Source organism: Peromyscus maniculatus, chromosome 4 (genome assembly GCF_049852395.1).
Source record: "Peromyscus maniculatus bairdii isolate BWxNUB_F1_BW_parent chromosome 4, HU_Pman_BW_mat_3.1, whole genome shotgun sequence".
NCBI classification, from domain to species: Eukaryota; Metazoa; Chordata; class Mammalia; order Rodentia; family Cricetidae; genus Peromyscus; species Peromyscus maniculatus.
In genome coordinates, this window is record NC_134855.1 from 48,651,736 (window position 1) to 48,678,212 (window position 26,477).

At 43.8% G+C, this 26,477-nt stretch overlaps 1 protein-coding gene across 7 annotated transcripts in view; it reads right to left on the bottom strand.

Annotated features, from left to right (window-relative positions):
* Positions 1-26,477, bottom strand: part of Mettl8 (methyltransferase 8, tRNA N3-cytidine) — a 93,364-nt gene that overhangs the window by 12,804 nt on the left and 54,083 nt on the right. For 5 of the 7 annotated variants that reach the window (XM_076569640.1, XM_076569639.1, XM_006972409.4 and 2 more), the window contains 3 exons: positions 16,832-16,923; positions 4,102-4,445; positions 2,561-2,610 (listed from right to left, as the gene is read on the bottom strand). In XM_076569640.1, coding sequence (XP_076425755.1) covers positions 2,561-2,610; positions 4,102-4,445; positions 16,832-16,923 — 486 coding nt within the window. The remainder of the gene's footprint in view (positions 1-2,560; positions 2,611-4,101; positions 4,446-16,831; positions 16,924-26,477) is intronic. The other 2 variants (XM_076569642.1, XM_015987818.3) reach the window with 1 other exon arrangement.

The window sequence follows — 26,477 nt, forward strand, 5'->3', positions numbered from 1 at the left end:
TTATTTATTTATTTATTTATTTATTTATTTATTTATTGAAATCTGCTTCTGCCTCCCAGGAACTTAAAACTTAGATGACCCTCCAAAAGTGTCTATATAATTCAGAATGTCTTTCTGGACTCTAGTCCAGCTAACACATATGAAAGGCCTGCTATCTACCTCTGAATAGTTAAAGAACACCTACTGGACCCAGAACAGTCCAGCAGCTCAAGGAACGCATGTGCCATGTGTCCTATCAAGGTGACAGCCTGACCTCTGAGATGGAATTCTGACTGCATCAGCATCCCAAGCTGCAGCCTTGTGACCACCCAATGACCTTCCAGAGCTTTTCCGTAAAGTCAGCTGACTGCCTTGGCTCTTCTCCCAGAAACTGGTATGCACGTCACTATCACCACAACAGCAGGCACTGTCTGGTGGAGGTTTAAGGAAGAAATGATCCTTGGAGAATGATCTGACTCCTCAAAATTCCAATAGTCTAATTATGGTGAAACATTCTGAAAGTGTAACACATTAATTCTCCCTTTGGAAGGCTAGCCACTGTTGGGCTTCTAAAGAGGAATTATTTCCCCAGGTTATTAAGCACACTTGTAATCCCAGTAATGGGAGATGAAGACAGAAAAATCTTGTTTGAGGCCAGCCTGGTGTATGTAGCAAGACCTTGTTGGATGAGGAGGGGGGGAAAAGGAATTAAGAAGTGTGTGTTTGTGGGGGGGGGAGCTGAAGGAAAGGGGTGCAGAAGAGGTAGGAACTTAGAACTTTCTATTATGAGTTAACTGAAGAGAGGATAGACTAGGCATGGTGGCACACGCCTTTAATTCCAGCACTCAGGAGGCAGAGGCAGGCCTGGTCTACAGCGTGAGGACAGCCAGGGCTATGCAGAGAGACCTTGTCTCAAAAACCAGAAAAACAAAGAAAGAAAGGAAGGAAGGACGAGAAAAGAGAAGGGAAAGTACAACTAACTAATACAAAACTAATAATCAATACCTATTGAGCTCTTACTATATCATACTGTTAGGCTACCTGGAATACACAAAGTAGAGAATCAAGAAATTTAAAAATGGCATGCTTAGTAAAATCTTAAGAACAGTCACAGAGTAACACAAGCACTCGCCAGTGTGGGGTCACCCGGGTGGAGGGACCTGGTCATGTGATCCAGGCGAACAGAAAATTGCATCTCAGACGCTGGGCAAGGGGAGACAAGAAAATAAACACAAAGGGTAAGAGCGCCGCCATTCACCAGCATCCCCCCACGCCCCCCCACGCCCCCCCCCATGCCCAGCCATGGCAACTGCCGGCAGACAACACCAGGGGAGCTCTGTCCGTCACACTAGGTGTCCAAGAGCATCAAAGAACAGCCTAAGCTTTGGGAGACGCTTCCTGAATCCAGAAGCCGCATGATGGTCGGCATTATGTCAATAATTGTTGAATCACGGTGGTGGGTGGGTTCATGGAAATTCATTGTACCACTCTTTGCTTTCCAAAATGCCTTTACATAGTTGTAACTGAAAGTTAAAAAGAGGGGCTGGAGAGATGGCTCAGTGGTCAAGAGCACTCACTGACTGTTCTTCCAGAGGTCCTGAGTTCAATTCCCAGCAACCACATGGTGGCTCACAACTACCTGTAATGAGATCTGGTGCCCTCTTCTGGCCTGCAAGGACACATGCAGACAGAACACTGTATACATAATAAATAAAAATCAATCTTAAAAAGAAAAAAAGCTCTTAAAAAAAGAAAGTTATAAAGATCATACTGTTAAGTTAAAAAATATGTATGCAGGATGGAAATTGCTGTGTTAGAGTGATGGGGATCCCTCACGTCCTCCTGATGGAAGCTCTCTGAAATGTGCTTATGCTGAATTTAGTGGGGGAAATGATATGAAAGTTACTGTGCAAACCTAAAGAAAGATTGGAGAGACCAGAGGAGGTAAAAGGTATAGAGAGTTTTGAAGGGGTGGCCTCATCACAGAAACACTCGAACACCAAGGCGAGACTGGTAGTGACCTCGAAGGGCAGGGAAGGAGGACGTCTGTGTGGTGCTCATCTAGTTCTACTTCCCTGCTTGTGGTCAGCAGCACCACTCCGGATGACTCTGAGTCCAGGCATAACGATCTGCTGTGCAAAGGTTGTGTGTGGGGCAGGGGTAGGGGGCGGGGATGTTGCTCTGGCAACGCTGATGCCGTAAGATGAGGAGTGAGGTGTGTGCTGCAAACCTAGCTCTCTGTGTGAGGTGCCATCTGGTACCCAGGAAGAGCACACCATGTCTGACGCTAAGCAAAGCACAGCTTGGTGGAAGGATGGAATCTCTTGCTCTTTTCTCATTCTGCCTTCTACGTAAACACAAGTTGAAAAACTCCTTCAAACCCATGGCTGCGGAATGCTTTTTCGGAATGCTCCCGGGTTCATGTGATGTTAGTCACTAAAATCGTGTCCTTTGAAACTTGCTTTAGTCATGGTTTATATGGGAATTCAGAATTCTTGGCATAGGCCTGACAAGGTATTTCCAGAATTTTTCAACACCCATAAATATGTAGATTTTGTAGGGGAAAATACTTAGAACTCACTGCAAGGTGTTCAGGATTGGAAAGACACTATTTCCAGCACCACAGCCAACCTGAAATTGAGAATAAACAAACGGGAACGCATTACATTTCACTCACAATATTGGATTTTCTCTTTAAAAAACAAACTATTACTAGAGTTCTGGGGATGGCAGAACTTGGGAAACTCAAAGGCCAGAAGAAACAGATCCCAAGAGTAACAAGCGAAGTTTGGCTGTGGAAACCCCTACAATTTGGAGCCCACCAAAGCGCTCCCGACTGGATAACTAAGCGCACGATGCTTTGCGACAGCACAGCGGCAATGTGGTGTCTGCAGGGGCTGTGACAGGGGCAGGGCTGCTGAAGTAGACACACCAAGGGGGGGGAAGGGTCGGGGCACAAATACCACGCGGGTCTCAGTGTCTGGAGAGCCGGGGGGGGGGGGGGCGCACTGAGTGGTGAAAAATACAAACTACAGCAGGTGAGAGGCTCTGGAACTCCAGACCTGTGATTCTGGAAGCTCAGGAGGCCGAGGCAAGAACTGGGCTATAGCGTGAGTCCAAAACCAGCCTGGGCAACTTAGGGAGACCCTGTCTCAAAATGGGCTGGGTTGTAGAACTCTTGTCCACCGTGTTCAAGGCCTTGGGTTCAAACCCTTGTATGAGTGAGCAAGAGAGAAGGCTGGTCTCGAACATGTATGACATTGTCTCTGTCTCCTGAGTGCTGGGGCTGTGGGCACATGTCCCCACGTCTACTTCTATTAGTATAGTTTCTTAGAGAGCCATTTGGAAGTCTGCTTTAAAAGTTTCCAAATATTGTAACTAGTAAATCTAACCCAAGATGGGAAAAGGAAATGGAGGTAAAGACTACAAATGTCTACCCAAAGACATTTGCTGAGAAAACAATGGCAGCAGTTTGACACCATGGAGGTAAAATTATGGTATCTCACTTGCAAAGTACTGTGCAGCCATGAAAACGTTTTTGGAGAACGATTAAAGGCAGACAATTGCCTATGATGGGATGTTAACTAGTCTACAAGCTCACCACAGCCTAAACCAAAGTGGAACAAGTGGTTAAGTAACTTGTTCGTGGGCTGTCACTGTATCTCTCTTATGTGCTCCTGCAAATTCTCTGTCATCAACATCTAACTATTACTGTAGAATCGGGAAGATGGCCTTTAGATTCAAAAATGGAAAACCACTATCTACACTATACTACAGTGAACTAAACACATTGCTTATTTTTATTTCACCCCAAAAAAGGGTTAAAAAAAAAAGAGCAACTATTAAGACCAAAAGTTTATCAGGACTTAAAAACTGCCTCCAAATTAGAAATTACAGCAAATTAAAAGGGAAAAAAAGGTAAACAAATGAAATTAAAGCCACAAAGTTAAAACTTGACTGATGAGAGATGCGAGTCCCCTGAGTCCTGCTTATGTGTGTAAGCACTCTGAGTGTTTGATTAGGTCTGGTCTTCCACTCGGGCAATCTGGACCATTCAGAAATAGTATGGGGTGTACACTTTCACACTCCATCACCTCCTGTCCTGTCCCTCGGACACAGTACCTCCAGGATTCGGAAAGTGGCATTGCTACCAGGGAAGCGCCCCGTCTTCCCGGGCCCCTCACTGTGTTCTTCCAAGTCTGGGTTGGGAAAGTTAGGTCTTCCTTTGTTCCCAGGGGCTGAGGAGACACAGCTCTCTCCACAGTGGGCTTCTGTTCCCTGCATTCTTGAGAAGTTGCTTCTGATTTGGTCCCAGGATGATTCTTCCACTTTCTCTTTAGCGTTTTGATCAACTGGAAGAATTTCCGGAAATTCCCTCAACAGCCAGTTACGATTCTTGAAAAACTTATTCTTATGAGTCTGGTAAAATGTGTCCCAGTATTTGTTAGCATCACTTTCAAACTTAACTAAAACAGAAAGGGGGAAAAATCCATTTTACTATGAACTGTATTTACTATTGGCTGCTTTTTTGGTAACTAAATACCTTTAATAATTAAATATTTAAGCCAAGTGTGGTGGTGCACACCTTTAATTCCAGCACTTGGGAGGCTGAGGCAGGCAGATCTTTGAGATTGAAGCCAGTCTAGTCTATAGAGTGAGCTCCAGGACAGCCAGGGCTACACAGAGAAACCTGTCTAGAATAACCTAAAACAAAATAAAATAAAAATATCCAGTAAAAATACTGTAAATGTATCACATATTGTAGTAGTTGAAAAGAAACTGGCGCCTTAGGCTCATAGGGAGTGGCATTATTTGAAAGGATTAGGAGGTGTGGCCTTCTTGGAGTAGGTGTGGCCTTATTGAAGTAGGTGTGGCCTTATTGGAGTAGGTGTGGCCTTACTGAAGTGTCCCAAGCCAGGCCCAGTGGCTCTCTCTTTCTGCTGCCTGCTGATCCAGATATAGAACTCAGCTACCTCTCCAGACTGCCTGCATGCTGCCATAAGAATGGACTAAACCTCTGAACTGTAAGCCAGCCCCAATGAAATGTTTTCCTGTACAAGAGTTGCCATGGTCATGGTGTCGCTTCACAGCAATAGAAACCCTAACTAAGACACATATATTTATCAATAATTGCATTTCCAATTTAATAAGTTTAATATTACTTAATAATCTAACTTATCTAAGGCTAAAAATACAAAAGTTCATTTAATTTTCTTCAAAATCAACATGTAAGATACTTAATCCAACTCTTAAAAATTGATTTTTCTGTCAATAGTTGGCCATTCCATTTTGTGATTAATCGAATCTTTGAGAATTGTTTTCTGCAGCCAAGTTTTGAATTTTCTCTCTTTTCTATCTGTCTGTCTGTCTCTCTCTGTATTATATATATATAATATATGTGTCTTATATAATATATGTCTTATATATAATATATATGTCTTATATATATTATATATATAATATATATATTATATATTTATATAATATATAAAAGACAAGATCTCACTATGTAGCTTTGGCTGGCCTAGAACTTGTTATACAGACCAGGCTGGCCTCAAACTCACAGAGATCTGCCTTCTTCTGCCTCTCGAGTACTGAGGCTAAAGGCATGTACTAACACACCTGGTCTAATAAATGTATTTTCAATCAAGTAGTTGTGTGGCTTTTTATTTTCTTGGAGAAAGTACCCCATCCCCATTGGTCTCTATAAATGCACTTTAAATATGACAAATGTGCATACTGGCAATCAGAAAAGAATGTGTTAACTGTAAGTGACATAACTTTAGAGCAAGAGGGTTCAGTGAGACAGTTTACTCTTCTGGAGTTCCTGGTTCTACATTTGAAGAAAGGAGCTGAAACTGCTTGTAGGGTCCACCCCATAACTTCATCCCCCACAATACCCCCAAATCCAGAGGCATCTCTTTCTATTGCTGTCTCCTAATAGAAGTCTCCAAGAGAGTTACTGATGCTTTCTTAACAGACAGGCTCTTAGTGATATCATCTTTGGGTTAAAGGGGCCACAGTTATGTCAATGGTCTCAGAACTTCAGGCATTTCTTCGTCTCTGTTTCTTCCCATCTCTACCTTGCATTAATGATTCAAGCTAAGCATAGTAACACAGGCCTGTAATTCCAACACTTGGGATGCTGAGGCAGGAGGATCACAAGTTAGAGCTAGCCTGAAATACACAGAGAATTTAGAGCCAGCCTGGACTATATCGAAAAACTCTTGCCTCAAATAAATCATGGCAGCATCTATCTTTAAGCTTAGCACTTGTGATGAGGAAGGAGGTTCACAAGCTCAAACAAAACCAAATAAATGAATGACTAAGTTAATTAAACAAAATAACCTGCTCACTCTGTCTTTTACTGAACAACCATCTCCTGACTCTGATTATGTAACAAGGTTAATCCTTAGGCTTAACCCACGGATGAAGAATTCTTTTACCCTAGAAGACAGACTCATGACATTCTAAAGTGCTTTCAAAGTCTGCAAAGCTTCCTAATGGGTGTGGAACGATCTCCAAGGTTTAGTGTTGGAGAAAAGTAAGGCACAGGGCAGTATGTATATTATGCCACCACTAGAAGGGAGGAAGAGGAGGAAGAACACTGCATGTGTACATAAACACGGAGGCACACGCACTCACACAGTTATTAGTATAGATAAAAACAGCACCGGACGTGATGGCCCATGCCTGTAATCCCAGTACTGGGGAGGCTGAAGCAGAGGACTGTCATGAGTTCAAGTCCAGCCTGGCTACACTGCAACACTGCCACAAACAAACAACAAACAAACAAACAACAAAACCAAACAAGCAAATTTTAAAAACCCATGGTTTAACTGAGAATCTTTGTTTAGTTTTGATTCATGTGAATTTACTATGGATTCCCAAATTACGCTAAACCACAAATAAAAATAATGGACTGCTTTCATTTGTAATTCCAAAGAGACTCAACCTGTGAATCATGTAGCTGCCTGTAGTCCGTCTCCTTCACCTCATGACTGTCCTGAATCCCTCATAGTTTTCCTTCATTTTTATTCATATGGCTTTGTCCCATAGGCCTTCACGCATCCAGGCACATGCTTCCTGAGTCCGCTCTGGCAGCAGACGTAAAGACAGGCATTCCATTTGCATTTAAGGTCTGAGAAATGGCAGTGGGCCCTATAACTAAAAGGAATTGTGTGCTTTTAAGTCTAAACCATCATCTCATCTGCATTAACCAAAGGAAGCCTATTTATGGTTAGTCCAAAAGTGCATATTTATCTTGAAAATAGTTCTGTGTTCACTTTTAACAGTCAGAGTGCACCTGTGTACTGTGCAAGAAAACAAAACAACGTTCTGAAAATTAGACTCAGGAGGAAATAAAAACTTCCAGATTTCCCAAGGGTTTTCTTACGACTTCTTGTCTTCCTTTGTCTTAGAAACTCTCTTTATAACTCACTCTTCGCAGACAGATTTTGTACCTAAGAAAAAGCAGCCCAAAGACCTACCTTTAAGGCTAACAAGGCCCACATTTAGTCAAATCTATAGGATTTGGTTTTCCAATATGAAGCTACTTATGAAGTGAATTTGAGATGAAACACCATTAACTAGAATTTAATACCACACCATGGCTAATCTCAAGATGAACTCCCCTAACAATTAACCAGGGTAGAATAGGGAATTCGGAAGAGAAATATGACAAAAATATGTGCAAAGAGTTCTATTTATTACAGGAAAGAAGTGACAATTAACTCAAATGTGCAGTCTGGAAATGAGCAAGCAAACTATGTGGGCCAAAACTGGGCAGACACGCAGCACCTGAAACATACAGGATACAAACAAGAAAAACATTCATACAACAGCTAAGACATTGGTGGCAACTCTGGCATTTTATTTATTTATTTATTTATTTATTCATTCATTCATTCATTCATTCATTCATTCATTCATTCATTTATTTGGTTTTTTTTTGAGACAGGGTTTCTCTGTGTAGTTTTGGAGTCTGTCCTGGAACTCACTCTGTAGACCAGGCTGTCCTCGAACTCACAGAGATCTGTCTGCCTCTGCCTCCCAAGTGCTGGGATTAAAGGCATGCACCACCACCGCCCGGCCCTGACATTTATTTTATATTCATTCATAGTGGATGGAAGTTTTGAATAGGGCAGTATAACAATTATTAGCTAGCTCTATCGTTTGCAAACCTGTTGGCAAAGATGAAGAACAGCAAGGGGGCGCTGGGGAGATGCTCTGCAAACACAAGGCCCTGAGTGCAAATCCCCAGCACCCACAGGAAAACCTTGCACAGGTGTGCATGTCTGTAACATCAGCACTGGGGGGTGGAAACAGGTAGATCCCAAGAACTCACCGGCTGGTAAACCAGCCTACCCAAAAAACTACAACCAACCAACCAACCAGCCAAGCAAACAAACAAACAAGCAGGAAACAGTGGACTTCTGGATTACTGACAATAAGGCTAAGTGTGCTAGAGGAAGACATCTAGCCTCCTGCTGCAGCTTCTATATGCCCACATATGTGCATATGCATTTGCACACTTACATGCATGTAACACATACACACACACACACACACACACAATCTCATATGAATTAATCTATTCATCTTGCTAACTTCTTTTAATGAGAATTAGCATATTTGTACAGCCTGTTTAAGCCCCCCATATATGTGTGTGTGTGTATAAATATACATATATATGAATCTATGGAAAACAAGCATTACCAGTTATTAATCTATAATGATGTGGCTGTAATAAGTTACATTCAAATAATAAAACACATTGGGCACCTATATTCAACCCTAGCTGGGCATAGTGGTGCACCCCTTTAATCCCAGGCCTCAAGAGACAGAGGCAGGGGCAGAGGCAGGCATACCTCTGTGAGTTCCAGGCCAGGCAGGCCTTCATAGTGAGGCCCTGTTTCAAAAACCAAACCAAACCAAACCAAACCAAACCAAACCAAACCAAAAATGAAACAAACAAAAAACTCCAACAGTGACCCACAGAAACACCCAGTTTCAAGCTCTACATCGAACGCTTTTCTTAAGTGTTTCCCATTTACTCCTAACAGCATTGTTACCTAGTGTTCTGTTTACTGGCCTGGCCGAATTCCCACCTTGTCCTAATCTTGTTTATCTTTGGGAACAGGATGTCTTAAGGCCAGAAGTTCCTCTTCAGGTGGGTTAGCCAAAACCAACTGGCACTAAGATAGCTGACGGTGCTTTCTGGAGGCCTGTTCTTAGTGATCTAATTTACATACTAAGTGACACCCTACAGGCTGCCTTGGTAAGACTCACCACACTCTAGAAGATGTGACAGTGCCTGGGAACTGCCATTCCCAGAAAGAGCATAGCTATTCCTCCCTACACTGACCTCTTCTTCCCATTAACTAACTGCATAAACAGTGGGCTCCACTGTGACGTTTTCATACATGGATATAAAGCTCTTTAATCATAGTCACCCACTAGTCTTTCTTGTCCTATTCCTCCCCCTTGCCCCCCCTCTTCTCCCCTTCATTTCACTTATCCCAAATCCAGGGCTTCCCTACCCACCACGGAATGAGATCTGTGAGCCCCAAACACCCGCCTGTCTGTGTTTTGGACACTGAACAAACTTGGATTCTTCCCATGAAGCTTCATTTTTACCTTCTGGCTTTGCCACACCAAATGAAGAAAGGAAGGAAAGAAGAGAAAAGGGAGAGGTGGGGGAGGGAGGCAGGGAGGGAGAATGTGTGTGTTGGGGGAAAGAATGAGAATGAGCTGACCATGGGGGAAGCCAACAATTTGGGGTTAACAATATCTTTCATATAGACAGTATTATTCCAATTTAAAGACAAGAAATTCAGTGTCAAAAGGCATGAGATTTCCCCCTCCAAGGTCACCCGGCCAGGAAGTGTCAGGACCTGGATTAAGTCGGTCAGACTCCAGAACCTGTGGTTCTTGGCCATCACACAGCACCATCTCCCTATACAAAGTTAGTATGTGCTCCCTCCAAAATATCCCTAAAGATAGTCTGTTTTTCTGACTCTTATTTTCCCCCCAATTACAAAGCACCAAGTTGAAATTAAAACCTCACTGCAAGCTATAATAAGTGCGTTGTAAAAGCAATGCTGCTGGAGTTAGCCTTCAGAGAGAGGTGAGTGCAGCATCAGGCCCAGTTCTCCGACTGGGATAACACACAAGCTGGATGAAGTTACAGAGCGAAGTCGTGCTTAGCAGCGGAACCACACACTGGTCTATGGGCACAGGTTGGTTTGTCAGGCAGACACAAAGCTGGATGTCTTCCACCAATGCTGGCAAGTCCGTGGTTCCCGGGACTTCAGAGAAGCCAATCAACTTCATCACAATTACGGACCCGAGACAATAAGCACCTCCAGTGTCTGACTGAATTTCAGGAACTGAAAGTGTGCCTGTAAGGACAGGGAATTACAGGTGCCGTTCTCGAGCCATGACAGGAAAACTTCAGGCTCACCTCTAACTGCCACCAGTTCAGGCCAGGACCCACAAAGAGTCTACACACTGTGGGAAAGCTGAGCTGCCCTGACATTTAACAGGTGTATGATGACAAATTTTCCTTGGAGGAACATCTTTTTCTTTTGTTGTCCTAGGTTGCTAGCTGTCCAGAATAAACCATCCTGTGCCAATGCCAACAAAAGGGTTATGGTGATCTGTTTCGGCATACCCCGGTGAGGGAAGTTCTCAATTCTTCATTTATTAAGTTCCATACAGCTGAGCAGAACAAGGAATATAGCACGCTAACCACACTTACAGGTTCACCAGTCATCTGAATCGCCCTGAACATCATAACTGAAAAACCAAATTGAACCATTTATGTATCTGGCATATATGATGTGATTAATATGAATTATGAAAATTTATTCTAAGTTGCTATGTAACAAAAAGTAATTTAAAGTTATTTTTGCACATCAATTACGCAAATACCTGAACTCTCAAAGTTGGAAATTTCCACATGTCATTGAAGGAAGTTCACTGTCTAATAAAAGAGAACTCTTAAAATTATAAAAATAAAAATGTAATTCTAAGGGCACTGCATGGAACTTTCAGCAGCCAACGTCTTCTTAGAGGCAGGCACACTACATTTATCAGCACTGTGTAGAACTATTCTGTTGTTAGTTGTTTTTCCCCTTCATCTAGAACATTCTCTTCAGTGGTAACACATTCACAAGCACAAAAGTGTAGACTCTTGTTATCTGCTAGGTGTAGACAACTTTCCCTAGGTATGACTTTATTTACAAAGACATTTTTAAAGTTGAAATAGCAGCTGCTGTTGTTATTGAGTTTTAAAAACCCATTACACTTGCTATACGACCAGCTGACATATAGCACACTGGAGATCTTTTTAAGGAAATTATAAAATATAATCCTGTTAACTCAAAAAAAATGCTGATTATATCTTTTTTATTTCTCTGGGTTAACCCAGTTTTAAAAGAAATATGAGCTATAATAACATTGAAAAGTAATTAGGAAAAGAAAATGTGGAATTAAAAATCATTAATCTGGGCAATCTAATTGAAAGAAATATTGCTAACTAGAGCCTGGATGCTATACATTTTCATTATACAAATGAGCCCATAGCCATTCGGCAGCAAAAGGCGATCATCTGTCATGCCGAAGATCTTATTTTCAGATTGTGAGGCTGTTTTCTAACTTCTGTTTTCACCAAGGGCTCTGACGATAGGTGAGAAATGGAAGAAGAGGGAGGGACATACAGAAACCAAAAGAGATGGGACAGGCTTGGCTAGCTTGGAAGAACAGCCAGTATGTCCTCCCGGTGGCATTAATAAAGGAGATAAGATCAATAAACAGTGCGCCTCCTCTACAATACTCTGCAGATGGAACCCTTTGTGATGGCAGAGAATTGGCTCTTTCAGACACTCGAGGACTCTCTTAGACAGGAAAAGACGGTGGCTAGGTCAAAGCTTCTTTAGGGCTCTCACTAAAGGGCAGAGCCGAGCAATCTATTCCTTTGACCCATAGTCATCAGAGGCACGCAAGAGCGAACAAGAAGCCTCACCCAAGACTTGTACGGGGTGCACAACCCCTGGAAGAGTCTGCTGGGTGGCTGTCACTGGAATAGCCTGTTACTCACTGTGCTTCCCCAGAACACAGTTTTCCTTCCTGGCCACCTTCCTGGCAGTCTTAGCTACATCTTTCTTTAAGTATAAGATAGTCCCCCAAAGCATGTTTTCCTGCAGTGTGGTCCCCCAACACTCGGAGCCCAGAGCACTGAGCAGAGGCACACAGAGGAGACTCAGAACAAATCCCTACTTCTCTGAGTTATTTTGAAATGGAATCTTTAGTTCTATATTTTTACAGTAGCCAGGAAAATACTTAGAAGACTGTCATAGTAAAAGCAAATCAAATGTCTCAAAGTGGTACCGCAGGCCTTCGAGTCCGCCTTTCCTCTTCTACAGAGGCCAGTCATCACCTTTCTATTTTGGTCACACTATGGTTCTGTAGGAACTGTCGTTTTCCTTTACTGCGGTTTCTGAGGCACTAAAATAACCTCATTAGCTTCACTCAAGTTCATTGTTAACACAAATAGGACAAAGTAGGCGGCCACAGAGAACTTTAACATTATCAGCCCTGCTCTATTTAAGTTCTGAACAAAATATTCAAAAGGAAGTTAAGAAAAAAAAAAATTCCTGGTTTTTCATATTATTAGGATAATGTGCAAGTAGTACTATGGGTAAGTTTTAATTTCCTGGAAATGAATTAAAACAACTGATAATGTTGGTCTTAGTTCAGGCTGGAGTCTCTGCCACATCCAGGTGGCTACTAGCAGAAGCCTGAGTAATGTGGAAAATATGTCTGCGCTGCTGCTGGCGGCAAAGAAGCGAGGTTATACTTCCTCAGAACAGTGACAGAGTCCTGTGAAGGAATGTGAGGCTGGCTGACTTCAGGCCACACTGCCCTGGTATACACTCTCCAGTCCAATCCCAACACTCCTTGGCAGACTTCCACTCCAGGCTGCCCAGTTAGAGCTCATAAAAATAGAATAATTCCACTGGGGTCAGAGGCTCGTCTTTCCTGTCCAGCTAGGATCCACTGATGCTGAGGGAGAGGGCCTGGAACTAAGGAGTAAAAAGCAGTGATAGAGGATATGATAGGTCACCAGCTACTCCAGAGCAAGGGAGGCTGGCACTGCTCCTTTGCCTGCTAAAGGCTGAGGCTGTCACATTATCTTTGTCTCTCCAGGTACCTTTGCCTCATCATTTCAACTGTGTTTCTCTTGACATGCACTACCTGCCTTACAAGGAAGACTGCAAACATTTTTCCCTGGGAAGTTTCTGGATAGCTGGTCAACCTAGGTCTGGAATTCCAGTGTTGGAAGAGCCTTTCTATAAAGTGCCAGATAGGTATTTAGTCTTTATGTGACATTTACAGTCTCTTTGAACCAAACAGCTCAAAAGCAACCACAGACAGTATGTCAACAAGTGAGCATGCCTGTGTTCTAATGAAACTTGATTGATAAAAACATGCTGCAGGTCGGGGAGAGGGCTCAGTGGATAAAATGCCTATGTAAGAGTTCAACTCCTCAGACCAGAGTTCAGATCTTTAGAACTCACATAAAAGGTGTGGCAGCTGGTTGTAATCACAACACCAGAGAGGCAGAGCACGGAGGTCTGCCTGGGCAGGCTTGCTAGCTAGACTAGCCAGAATCTGCAAGTTCCAACTTCAGCAAGAGACTCTGCTTCAATAAATAAAGCGGAGAGCTACCGAGGAAGACACACATATCAATTTCAGACCTACATACACCCGTGAGCATGCTCCGCTCACAAACAAAACCTCAGTAAGCTGGGTTTGGTGCACAGGCGCCACCACCTGCTGACCCCAGGCTGCTCTGAGATGTGGATATCACCACAGGAGTGATCAAGAAAGCAGAATGAGTCTCCTCAAACAAAGCTGGCATGGTGGGGGCAGCAGCTGCTCTCTGAGAGGTCTGAGGGGATGGAGTAGTTCCAGGAAGCGGCTATGCTCCTGGTGACCTGTCTCTTTATGTCAGTGCTAACGGTGATTCGAAAATCTGGTAAACGATGTGAAAACTCTTGTGAATTACATACATTTCTGTATATATTTGTGACTTCAATAAATTATTTCTTTTTGACTTTTGAGATGGGATTTTACCAGGTAGCTCAAGCTAGCCCCAAATTCACTATGTAGCTCAGGCTTGCCTCAAACTCATAGCAATTCTCCTATCTTGGTCTCCTAAGTGCTCGGATCACAGATGTGCACCACCATGCTTGGCTCTAATGGACTATTATTTTAAGAAAGAAAGAAATCCAGGCATCCTAAGCACCTGGAAGGCAGAGGCAGGAGGATCACTGCAAACTGGAGGCTGCCTTGGTTTACATTCTGAGTTTAGGCCAGCCAGTGCCGCACAGTGCTGAGTCAGTTCAGTTGGTAAAGAGCTGGCCCTGTAAGGGGCTTCGTCCCCATCACTTGTGGGGGACGAGCATCACTGCGCACAGTGGCAGGAGCTTGTAACTCGGTACCAGGGATGCACTGACATGCTTGCTTCTCTAGCATGAGGACCTGAGCTGATCTACAGAAGCTACATTAAAAATGAACAAATAACAACAACAAAGCCTGGCATGGGGGCACACACTTATAACCCCAGCAGTGAGGAGCAGGGGTAGGTGGGGCCCTGGGGCTCCCTGGCTGCCAGCCCAGCCTCATTGATGAGGCCTAGGCTAGTGAGAAACCCTGCCTGATCCCCTCCCCCACAAAGGTGAACAGCATCTGAGGAACAGCACTCTAGGTGGCCCTCTGGTCTCCATGCACATGCTCACACATGTGCACCCGTGCACATGAATATACTTACACACATATACATGCAAACACCAAAGGAGGAAAGGAAGGAGAGGTTTCAAAGAGGAAATCATTTTAGGAAAAATAAGGTAGAAGATGGTATACAGCGGTCAGGGAGAGTGACTAGGGGACCCCATCATGCAGTTCCATGGACACTGACCACTTTCTTCTAAACATTTTCAGTGTGCTAATTTGGAGAGGGGGTGGGGTTTCAAACAGGGTTTCTCTGTGTAACAGCTCTAGCTGTCCTGGAACTTACTTTGTAGAACCAGGTTGGCCTCTACCTCAGAGATTCACCTGCCTCTGCCTCAAAGCTAGGATTAAAGGCGTGTGCCACCACTACCTGGCCTCAGTGTGCTATTTTTAAAAACTGGCTCAAAACACATAAAATGGAACATCTTAGCTATTCTTAAATGCATGGTCTCATAGTGTTAGGTGTGTTCACACTGTTGTGAAACAGACATCTGGAATCTCCTAAATGCCAACTCTAACACCGTTACATCGCTCCTCTTTTCCACCTACCCAGTCTTTGGCCTCACCACCACGTAGCATGTTTTATTACCTGTTTATCTGCAGTAGCCCCAGCCACCTCTGGGAAATGGCTGCTGAATCCATGTCCCCAGAATATCTGGACATTGTTACATTATTACCCAGACACTAGCATGGCACTGTTCTTTCCTCTAAGGCTAAACTTACTTTTCATTAACTTATGAACAGGATGCTCTTTAACAGTACTGCTTGTTTTAAACACTTGTGTTTTGATTGTGTTTATCTTTTGCTTATCATGGAGACTGCTGCCGTGAACATGCAATGCATGTATCTCTTTGAGTGTGCGCTTTGAATCTTTCAGGATATATCCTAAAAGTGAACTGATGATAGGGGAGTACTATTTTAAATCTTTAAAAAAGTTTTATTTTATTTGTGTGTTTGCCTGAGTATATGTAAGTGCCCCGCATACAAGCCTGGTGCCCATGGAGGTCAGAAGAGTGTTAGTCTCCTAGAACTGGAGTTATAGGCAGTCGTTAGCAGCATGTGGGTGCTGGGACCTGAACCAGAGTCCTCTGCAAGAGCAGCCAGTACAGCAATCACTCTTAACTGCTGAGCCATCTCTCCAACCTCTTTAAGTTTTAGGAGTCTCACAACGGCTTCCATGGTGGCTGTACCATTCACATCAAATGTACACAAGGGCTCCTGTTTCTCTGCATCATTTTCAACACTTGTCATTTTCTAGGAGTTTAATAGTAGTCCACACCAAACTTCAGAAGTGATTTATGAAGTTGTCAAGGCCTTCCCTGAGGGAAATTCTGAACACAAACCCTCTCAGTGTATTTGCTTTTGATCCCCGGTTCAGTCGGGGGAAGAGCTTGCTGCACAGGCAGGAAGACCCCTTAGGATTCCGGGTGTGGCAGCATGCTTCTGTGACCCCAGAGCTGGGACAGGGTGGGGATGTGGGTGGGGTGGGGTGGAGATAGAGCTCACTGTCCAGCAGTCTGCCTGATATAGTGAGCTCCAGGGTCAGTGAAAGGCCTTGTCTCAAAAAAACAGGGAAGACACTTGAAATTGACCTCTGACCCCCACCCCACGCACATGAGTGAGTGCTCCCCCACATTCTCTCTCTCTCTCTCTCTGTCTCTGTCTCTCTCTCACTTTCTCTCTCCCTTATCCCAAAAGGCCACCAATATTTTGATATGATTTTTTTCTTTTTACTTCAAGTTTATGAATTTGTTAGAAGATTCTAGCAAGTGAAATGCACAAAAACACACTGAAAGTAGCATGGCTCGAAGGAGATTTTAAAGCTATATTTTCATATCTTGCTTAAAATGCCACCCATATGTATATCTCCCACAAAAAGCAATATGACTACCAAAAGACCAATTACAGGGTGAATACATAATGTATTTCATTAATTTTGGTCCCACTCCAAGGGAAGAACTGGAATCCCACCAAATGGAGTAAGTGGGCTGACTGGCTGGGGTGTCAGCTAAGACCTCTCCAATGCAGAGAAGTGATGGGGAGCCAGCCTTACCTTGTTCTTCTGGAGCAACTCGTGTGGCTGAGTTTTCCTCTACTTTTTTTCTGGCTGCTGCTTCTTCTTCTTCAGACCACTGCATGTGATCCCTATCAAGGGGGAAAAAGACAGCAAAACACGGTTGGTGAGTAGGAAGGCAGAGCCCACTGCCTGGGCACTCCACCTCACATCCCAGGCCAAGCCGTGCAAAGTGACTCCATGTGCTAAGTGCCACCCTGAAACCCCCACAGGTTTTCTGTTTAAATCTGGCTGTGGGATAAGCCAGCCACCTTTGGGAAATGACTGCGTTAGTCACGTCCTCAGAACATTCCAGTACATGACTGTCTGCAGGCTGATATGGTACGACATGTTCTTCTGAGGAGAAACCTACTGCCTTCTGTTAACTTCAGAACAGGGCAACATTCTGATACTCCACTGCCAGAAATGTGTGCGAGCACATGAGTGCACACCTGTGCATGTTTGTTTTTTTATGTGGACATGTCAATATCACTGTCTCCCTTTATCACTCTATTCTGGATTTTTTTAAAGATTTATTTATTTATTTATTTATTTAATGTAGATGATTGCTCTAGCTGCATGTATGCCTTTAAGCCAGAAGAGGGCATCAGATCCCACTACAGTTGGTTGTGAGCCACCATATGGTTGCTGGGAATTGAACTCGGGACCTCTGGAAGAGTAGCATGCTCTTAACCAGCCCCTCCATCCATCACTCTAGACCTTATATTTTGAGATAGAGTATCTCACTAAACCTGGCACTCACCAATTTGGCTAGAATGACTGTCTAGTCAGCCTGTCGTCGTCCCCCCCCCCCGCCCCATACCCCCAGCTCTGAGGCTACAGATATGTCCTACCACGCCCTTCCAAGGTGGGCTCCAGGGACCCAAACTCAGGTCCCTGTGCTACATGACAAGCACCTAACCCACGGAGCCATTTCCTCAGCCCCAAGAGGCAGGTTTTAAAACATTTAGTTCTCTTCTAAATTTTTAAAATAATTTAAGTTTCACTTTTTTATAAGCTATCTCAATTTCTGGGATAGATTGACTTATATTAAATAAAAAGATACTTTTTGTTATAGCTGTTTTGTTTGAGACAGATCTCACTGTGTAAGCCAGGCTGACCTCACATTCATGATGACTCTGCTTAAGCCTACCAACTGCTGGGATTATAGGTGTGTGCCACCATGGAGCCAAATGACGAAAGCTTGATATGGGGTGTAAAAGACTCATTTTTCTTAAATCTCTCACCTGATGCATTTTACTCTCTTTGTATGACAACATAGTATTTTGTGCTATAAAAATGTTTCTTGCTGCATACCATGTATGGGATCCTGGGTTCAAAACAAAGGAGGAGGAAGGGTGAAGGAGGAGGGAATGAGGATATGTTTCCTGAAGTGAGCCCTTTTTCTAAACAACCACACATCCTCTTAGTCAAGTTCCCCACAGCTTACTGATACCGTCTTAGTTAGGGGTTCTGTTGCTGCGATGAAACACCATGAGCAAGGCAACCTGGGGAGGGAAGGGTTTGTTTGGCTCACACTTGCAGGTGACAGTCCATCACTGAAGGAAGTCAGGAACTCAAACAGGGCAGGAACCTGGAGGCAGAGCTGATGCTGAAACTATGGAGGGGTGCTGCTGACTGGCTTGCTCCTTGTGGCTTGCTGAGCCTGCTTTCTTAGGGAACCAGAACTCTCTGTCTGGGGATGGCCCCACCCACAATGGGCTGGGCCCTGAACTCTCTGTCTGGGGATGGCCCCACCCACAATGGGCTGGGCCCTGAACGCTGTCTGGGGATGGCCCCACCCACAATGGGCTGGGCCCTCCATCAACCACTAATTAGAAGGTGCCTTACAGGCTTGCCTATAGCCAGGATCGTATGGAGGCATTGTCTTTTACATAATTTCTTTATTGATTCTTTGGGAATTTCACATCGTGTATGCTAATTCTGCTTACCTCCTGGCCCCCCCATATTCTCCCCACCCCTGCAGTGCCTCCCCAAAAGAAAATTAAAACAAAGCGAAGCAAGCAAACAAATAAACAACAACAGTAAAACCCTCTTCACTTCTCCTTCTTTCCCCTCTCCAGCCCTTCTTCGTCCACCCCGGTGGCACGGGGGGGGGGGGGGTGCCACACAGCGGACCCTTTGTCCAGTCTACTCCTTCTCTGGAGGCATTTTCTTAACTGACTGTCCGATGACTTTAACCTGCGTCAAGCTGACATCAGACTAGCACAGAGAGCGGAACAGCGGGGCAGGGGAACAGCGGGGCGGGGTGGAGGCCGAGACAGCTAGACCCCTGAGCTCGCTGGCCAGCCAGTGTAACCGAGTGAGGAGACTTCTGTCCCTTAAAAACAGAGTAGACAGCAACTAAGAAAGACATCCAGTGCTGAGCCCCGCCTCCACACACACACACATGTACACAGGCGCCTATGAACACACATGCACGCACAGAGACTCAGATCCTGTTATCATACCATAGTTGTAATCATCTGAACAATGAAAAGGGATAAATAAAATTCTTGGTGACTCATGATGACCAACAAACACTGGCTGAGCCATTGGCCTGATCATAATCACCACAGGAATCACCGCCACTTATTATTTATTACGCCAGGCACCACACAAAACACATTTCACATATTTGTCTTATTTGATCTTTTCAAAACTTCTGTGAAAGGGTTATAATCCTGCTCATTTTATATGAGGGAATAGAAATATAGCCAGGCAGAAATTGAATTCAAACCCAGATTTGGGTCATGTACAGTTAGAATTTTCTTTGGGCTACCAACCAGAACCCAAATAGTCACAGAGACTTATTATTAATTATGAATGCTTAGCTTGGGCTCTTTTAATTTAATTTAATTTTGCCTCAGGGCTTTTTACCTTTCTTTCATTCTGTATGTCCTATTTTTCTGCTTCCTCTGTGGCTGGCTGCCCCTCACCCCCACCTTGGCATCTCCTTGGCGTCTCTTTTTCTTTCTTCTCATGCCTAAATTCTTCCTCCTCCTTACTCTCCCTGCTAGGAAATCCCTCCTATACCTCCTCCCTCAATACTGGTTCTTCAGCTTTTTATTCGACCAATCAGGTGCCTTAGGCAGGCAAGGTGAAACAGCAACACATCTTTACATGATTAAACAAATGCAACACATCTTTGCATAGTTAAATATTCCGCAACAGTTATTTGTAAGACGAACTGCTAAACCATCTTATTCATAAAAAACCCAGGTCAGATTTTGAGGTGAAAACTGAGAGATCAGAGGAATAGGACAAGGCACAGCCAACTCTACCTTACCAACTCCTCAGCCTCCAGGGAGAGTTCTTCCTGTATACTCACTCCTACATACCTTTCTGTTCTGCCATCTCACTTCCTTTCTCCGCCCAGCTACATCACTTCCTGTCTGTCTGTACAGACCTCCAGACCTCTATAGTTAGTGCTGGGAATTAAAGGCGTGTGCCACCATACCTGGCTCTGTTCCCACTGTGGCCTTGAACTCACAGAGATCTGGATGAATCTCTGCCTCCTGAATACTAGTATTAAGAGTGTGTGCTACCACTGCCTGACCTCTATGTTTAATACAGTGGATGGCTTTTTCCTCTGATCCTCAGATAAGCTTGATTGGGGTGCACACAAAAAATGTCACCACAGTCATGTCCAAGTCCACCTTCACCCCTTAGTTCATTGGTCTCTATCGAGGTAGCTGGGGGTACCGGGGGGTTTATGGACTCCTTGTCCGTCGAGGGCATGGATTTTCTTACTGCACAGAGAAAAGGGAATGATGCAGTGGTATCAGAGGGTCAGCACTGATGGGTAGAAATGGGAGCTCAGCCAGTCATCACTGTCTGGGAAAACAGGAAGAACAGAAAGGTAGGTTTGAGCTTGGGCTGGAGGAAAGGCGGGGGGTGGGGGTGGGGTGGGGGGATAGGGGTCGGGGGCAACTACTCTTCCCAGCAAGAGTCTGGCAGTACAGACAGGACACGTGGAGAGCAGTGAAAGATGTCCCCTTTGACTGTTTCTCTTCGGCAGCTGCAGGTGAAGTTGGGAGCTGGGTAACGGGATTGCAGTGAGTACCATGCAGGGCCGGCTGTGGGAGGAGATGCAGGGAGGTCAGTTAGACTCCTTGGTCCAGGGGTGATGAACCCTATACCAAGGTGGGGAAATGGGAAACCAGAGGGAAGAGCACAGGAAGACACTGAGAAATCTGTTGTTGTGACCTAGACATGAACTACACACCCAGAAGAGTCGGCCCTGACTATAAAGACACAAGCATGAATGTCTAGGAAAGCAGGGTGAAATGACAGACTAAGGAGTCACCTTGGGTGGCACGGTGAGAAGCCTGGTTCTATTCTAAGTGGTGTTTATGCAGTCAGATACGTGAGCACATTCCGGTGACCTAGTTACCTAGCTATAAACACCCCTACTGAAAGGTGAAAAACTGGTTCATTCTTTCCTCTCCCCGCTCCCCACCACCTTTAAAAAAAAAAAAAAAAGAAAGAAAGAAAAGAAAAACAGAGTATCTTGCTAAGAAGCCCAGGTAGGCTCTAACTTGTAGTAATCCTCCAGCCTCAGTCTCCTGAATGTTGGGATTACAGAATCAAACCACCAGCTCTGTTCTTTTAAAAAAAGATGTTGGTGTCTGTAGGAAAAGTAACCAAAAATATAAAAGGATTTCACACAAGAAATTTAACCACAAGTATTTTTTAAAAACACAATCACAACCCAAACTATCACTAAGCATCTTCGTCATTTGTTTCAAAGAATGAAATCTGAATAGACTTTTGTTTTTACTTACTATAGAAAGGTGATCACATATAAACTAAGGCTTCCAACTGTACTTTATGTACTATTTATATGCACAGATATATAACTTTTGATATGACAGTTATAACAATAAAATCAACAAGTCAGTCACTTAAAAATTATTATTACTAAGGCTAGGGATGAGTTATCTACAAATTTTTACAACATATACAAAAGAAAATAGAACAATTGTGGTAGAATGGTGCCAGTCGGCCCCTTCAGAAGACTGACATGGGAGAATTACAGTCCAGGAGCCAGTCTCGACAGCCTGGTGAGATCCTATGACCTAAAGAGCAACATCACAGCAGTAAAAAGACAGGAGGGCCAGAACTTCAAGGCCAGCCTCAGCTACATAGTGAGGCCAACTTGGTCTACATCAAGAGAGCCTGTTTCCAAAAACAAACCTTCACTTAGTGTACAGAATCAAGTCCTGAGACAATGAGAGCATGTATGGTCTTTAACACACTTGTCTTAGTCTTGAGTTTCACTTCCTGTTTCCTGAGTAGTTCATTAATTTGGTTATTTATTCAATTGCTCTTAACTTCCTCACACTGTTCTTTCTGTTGCTTCATTTTCTTAAAACTGTGACGTGAGGAGAGGACCATACACTGTGCTCTGAGGAACAGAGTTCCCCACTGTCCAGTTCCCCCCAGCAACTACAGACGTCCCTGCTGTACGTACAGGGACTCTCTGCAGCTAGCAGAAATGGACTCCTCTGCAGGAAAACCCAATGGCCAGCGGTAAGAAGTATTCAAGTCTTACAAGTAATAAACACAACCACAGAATTCAGGCAAGTGACTAATTAGCAAACCAAAGCACCAGGCATTTAACAACCAAAGGGAAAGCAGTTTCCACCGTTTGCTCATAAATTGCACACCTTGAAATTGATTATAATAAAGTATCTCAAAAGAAGAGTGAATTTCTGTGCAGGAAAATATCTGTACAAAGATGTTTAGGGAACACTAATTAAACAGCAAGAACATGGAGGGACCTTAGTGGTTAAGTTCAAGTTAAGTTCAAGGTCTCAAAGAAAGACACTGCCATTCCAATTAATGTGTCTCCAGAAACTTTGCATCTGATCAGAAGAGTGTGCTGCTTGCGGAAGTGAAGATCCAGGGCCCAGAACAGGAGATCACTTGGCTTTTATTCTAAGACAGCAGTGACTGACTGAGTCTTTTCCTATTGGCTGGGATCCCACCTCACAGCCTTCTTCAAATGGCTAGTTCTGAGAATGCAGCAAGACTTTATGTAAACAAAACTGTTACCTGGTGGGAGGGATGAAATATTGTATAATAGTTTTGCAAGGTGAGGGATATAAAAATTTTGAATATAAAGTTTTAGAGTATTTAACAGAAAACACTATATTTAATGATAGGAGAATCAACATTTATGGTGGCTCAAAGGGATATTATGCAAACATGTAAAATAATTAACAAGTAGGCAATTATTTATTTATGTGTTTGTTTGTTTATTTTAGGCAAATTCTTACTATGTAGCCCTGGCTGGCCTCCAACTCATAGAATTCTGCTCTCACATGCTGGGATTGAGGACATGGGTGCCACCATGTCTGATCAAGCATGTTTGTATATAAGTAAAGTTTTAAAAGATTTATCTCAAATTGAAGCAGTTCTACAATATTAAAGAAAATTTAAAAGTTTCCTAACCCTGTATTCTAACATAATTATTATTCCACAATTCAGAATCTTTATTCAATATGTATACAATAATTTACACTAACATAATTATTCCATAATTTAGAATCTTTAATGTGTATAATAATTTAAAAAAGATGTAATTATAAGCACAAAATTTTAGAAACTGTTTTTTTTTGCTGGATGTGGTAGCACATATATTTAATCCTATCATTAGGGAGGGAGAGACAGGCAGAGCTCTGTGAGTTCAATGACAGCCTGGTCTACAGAGTAAGGTTCAGTCCAGCCAGGACTGCATAGTGAGACCCTGTCTAAAAGCATGTAAATAAATCTGCTTTTTATCATCATATTATTTAATAACTCTTTCATGTTGTTTCTGAATACTGGGATTATAGGTGTGTGCCATCATGTCCACATACAATTTAACAAATGTATAAGGTGATTAGAAAGTTTAAAAAAAATCTTATGGTTACTAGTTTCAGCCTAAAACTATGTTAATAATTCTTAATTTCACAACAAGGTTATTTTTCTATATGGCTACAAGACCTTTTTTATAAATATAAATTAAATTAGCTGTACATGACATGATTTTGTCTACAATATACAGTCTCCTGCTTTAAAAAATGATTATGCTGGACAAATATCTGAAGTAAATGTTCTTAGGCACTGGACTATATAGTGTAGGACTACAACCCTTAAGGGATGAGCAATACAAGAGGTAAGTCCTCATGGCCACCCTGGCATCCATCCTATCTGAAGAAGCACTTCTCTGCAGTGGGGTGGAGGTGGAGCCCAGCAGAGCGGCTAACTGTCTCCCTGAGAGCAAGAGAGCAGAGCTGCTGAGCGGGGAAGGCCTGCGCAGGGGACACTCACGAAGCTGCTGGTTAGAGGCCAGGACCCCTGCCTGCAGCCTGCAGAAAGCTCTTCCAGGTCGCTGTGCGAGTTTTGTGTGCTCAGCCACAGGGGGAGCTCCAGAGACGCTAGCAGGAAGAGAGGATTCTGGGGGTGAGGGTGGAGGCAAGAGGACTGAGCAGAGGAAGGCGGTAGCACTGGTGTGCGCAGACACTGGAGCCCCAGAGGGGAGCAGGCTCCCTCCACACCTCAGGGAGCTGGCTAAGGCCCTGTACTAGAGACGGGATGGAGGACTGCACTAGACAGCAGAGAGCATGAAGACAGCTCACCTAACAACACCTAAAAGAAAGGTGTAGGGCCTGGGGGTGCGTGCCTGTGATTTTAGCACTTCAAACACTGAGGCAGGAGAATTCCACGGTTGAGGCAGCCTGAGTTACTTAGCAAGAAAACAATGCAAAAATTAAAAACAAAACAACTTGAACCTGACCCAAGCAGCATCTGGTGGGAACTTGGCAAACAATAACTCATCTTTGAAGGAGATAACACGATCCAGACTCCATGCAGGATATCACTCATGATAGCCATCCAACAATAAAACATGGTTAGACATGTCAATAAAGGTACAAATAAATAAATAGACAATAAATAAGGACGGAAAATCTGTCATCAGAATACGAATGTGTATACAGCGACTTTGAAACAGCTTTAAAATGTGAAAACTTACACACTATTCCGGCCCTAACCCACTCCACAGTGCTCTCTTTCTCTCTTAATGCCTGTGCTTAATTCTAATTAAAACTTTAAAAAAAAAAAATCCCGCCGGGCGTTGGTGGCGCACGCCTTTAATCCCAACACTCGGGAGGCAGAGCCAGGCGGATCTCTGTGAGTTCGAGGCCAGCCTGGGCTACCAAGTGAGCTCCAGGAAAGGCGCAAAGCTACACAGAGAAACCCTGTCTCGAAAAACCAAAAAAAAAAAAAAAATCCCACTTTGCTACATTGAAAAACAAAACCAAACAAAAGCCAAGCAAGGACTAGGAATACAGCTCAGTTGGTAATCGGTGTACGTACTGTGCAGGAAACTCTGGGTTTGACCCCTAAGGGCTGCATAAGCCAGGCATGGCAATGCATGCCTGTAATCTCGGTGCTCAGGAGGTGAGGCAGGAGGATCAGCAGCTCAAGGGGACTTGAGGCTGCACAGTGAGTGCTAGGCCCACCTGGGTCACTGAGGCCCACCTGGGTCTCTGAGGCCACCTGGGTCGCTGAGGCCCACCTGGGTCGCCGAGGCCCACCTGGGTCACCGAGGCCCACCTGGGTCTCCGAGGCCCACCTGGGTTACCGAGGCCACCTGGGCAAACAGATTTAAAGAAAAAGACTGTCAAAATGAATGGGTAGAGAAATCTCCAAGAAACGGAAGCAATTCTTTTGAAAAGGGGAGTCTATAATAAACCCACACATGACAACTGAAATTCAAAATTCACCAATATCCTTAAAAGATGATGAATGCTGGCGAAGAGTGCGGAAGTCAGTCCAACAGAGGACGATGTAAAAGACTGGAACAGCAATGGTTGGGATGCTGCTGCTATGGTATGAGTGTAGTTTGTCTCCCAAGGGTTCATGTGTTGGAGGCTTGCCCTCCATCTGCAGATGTTGGGGGTGGTGGACTTTTAAAGAGGTGAGGTCTATGGGGAGGTTCACAGGCCCTCAGGAGGGAGTAAGGGGGGTCCTAGGAGCTCAGTGGTGACTCGCTTCTCTGATGTGCACAAGGCCTGGGTTTGATCCCCAGAAACACAAATGTAAATTTTATTTTACTTGTATTATTCATTTACTTATTTACTTAGCTGAGACAGAGTTTCTCTGTGTATCCCTGGCTGTCTTAGAGCTCACTACATAGATCAGGCTGTCTTGATCTCACAGAGATCCACTTGCTTCTATCTTGAGTCCCGAGGTGTATACCACCACGTCTGACCCAATAAATACATTTTAAAATAAAATCACTGACCCTCGGAAACACTCTTTTTCATATTCGATGTAACAAAGCAGGCCTCCTATACGGACCATTCCTCACACTGCTGTGTGATGACCTGAGGAAGTGCTGGTGTGTGCTCACACTGCAGAGGGGAAGTGCTGGTGTGCACTGTACAGATTCAGCTGCTTTCCTGTGTGTCTGAGTGCTGAGGCAGACTTTTTTATAGGATGCTATTTTTACTTGAAAGAACAACTACAAATAAAACTATAGTTATCTGGGTATTTGGAGTATGTTTTCTCAAAGGAAAATAAAAATGAGCCTATCACTTCAAGAAAACAAATGCCAGTATTTGTTGCCAACAATAAATCTGGAGCTTCTAGT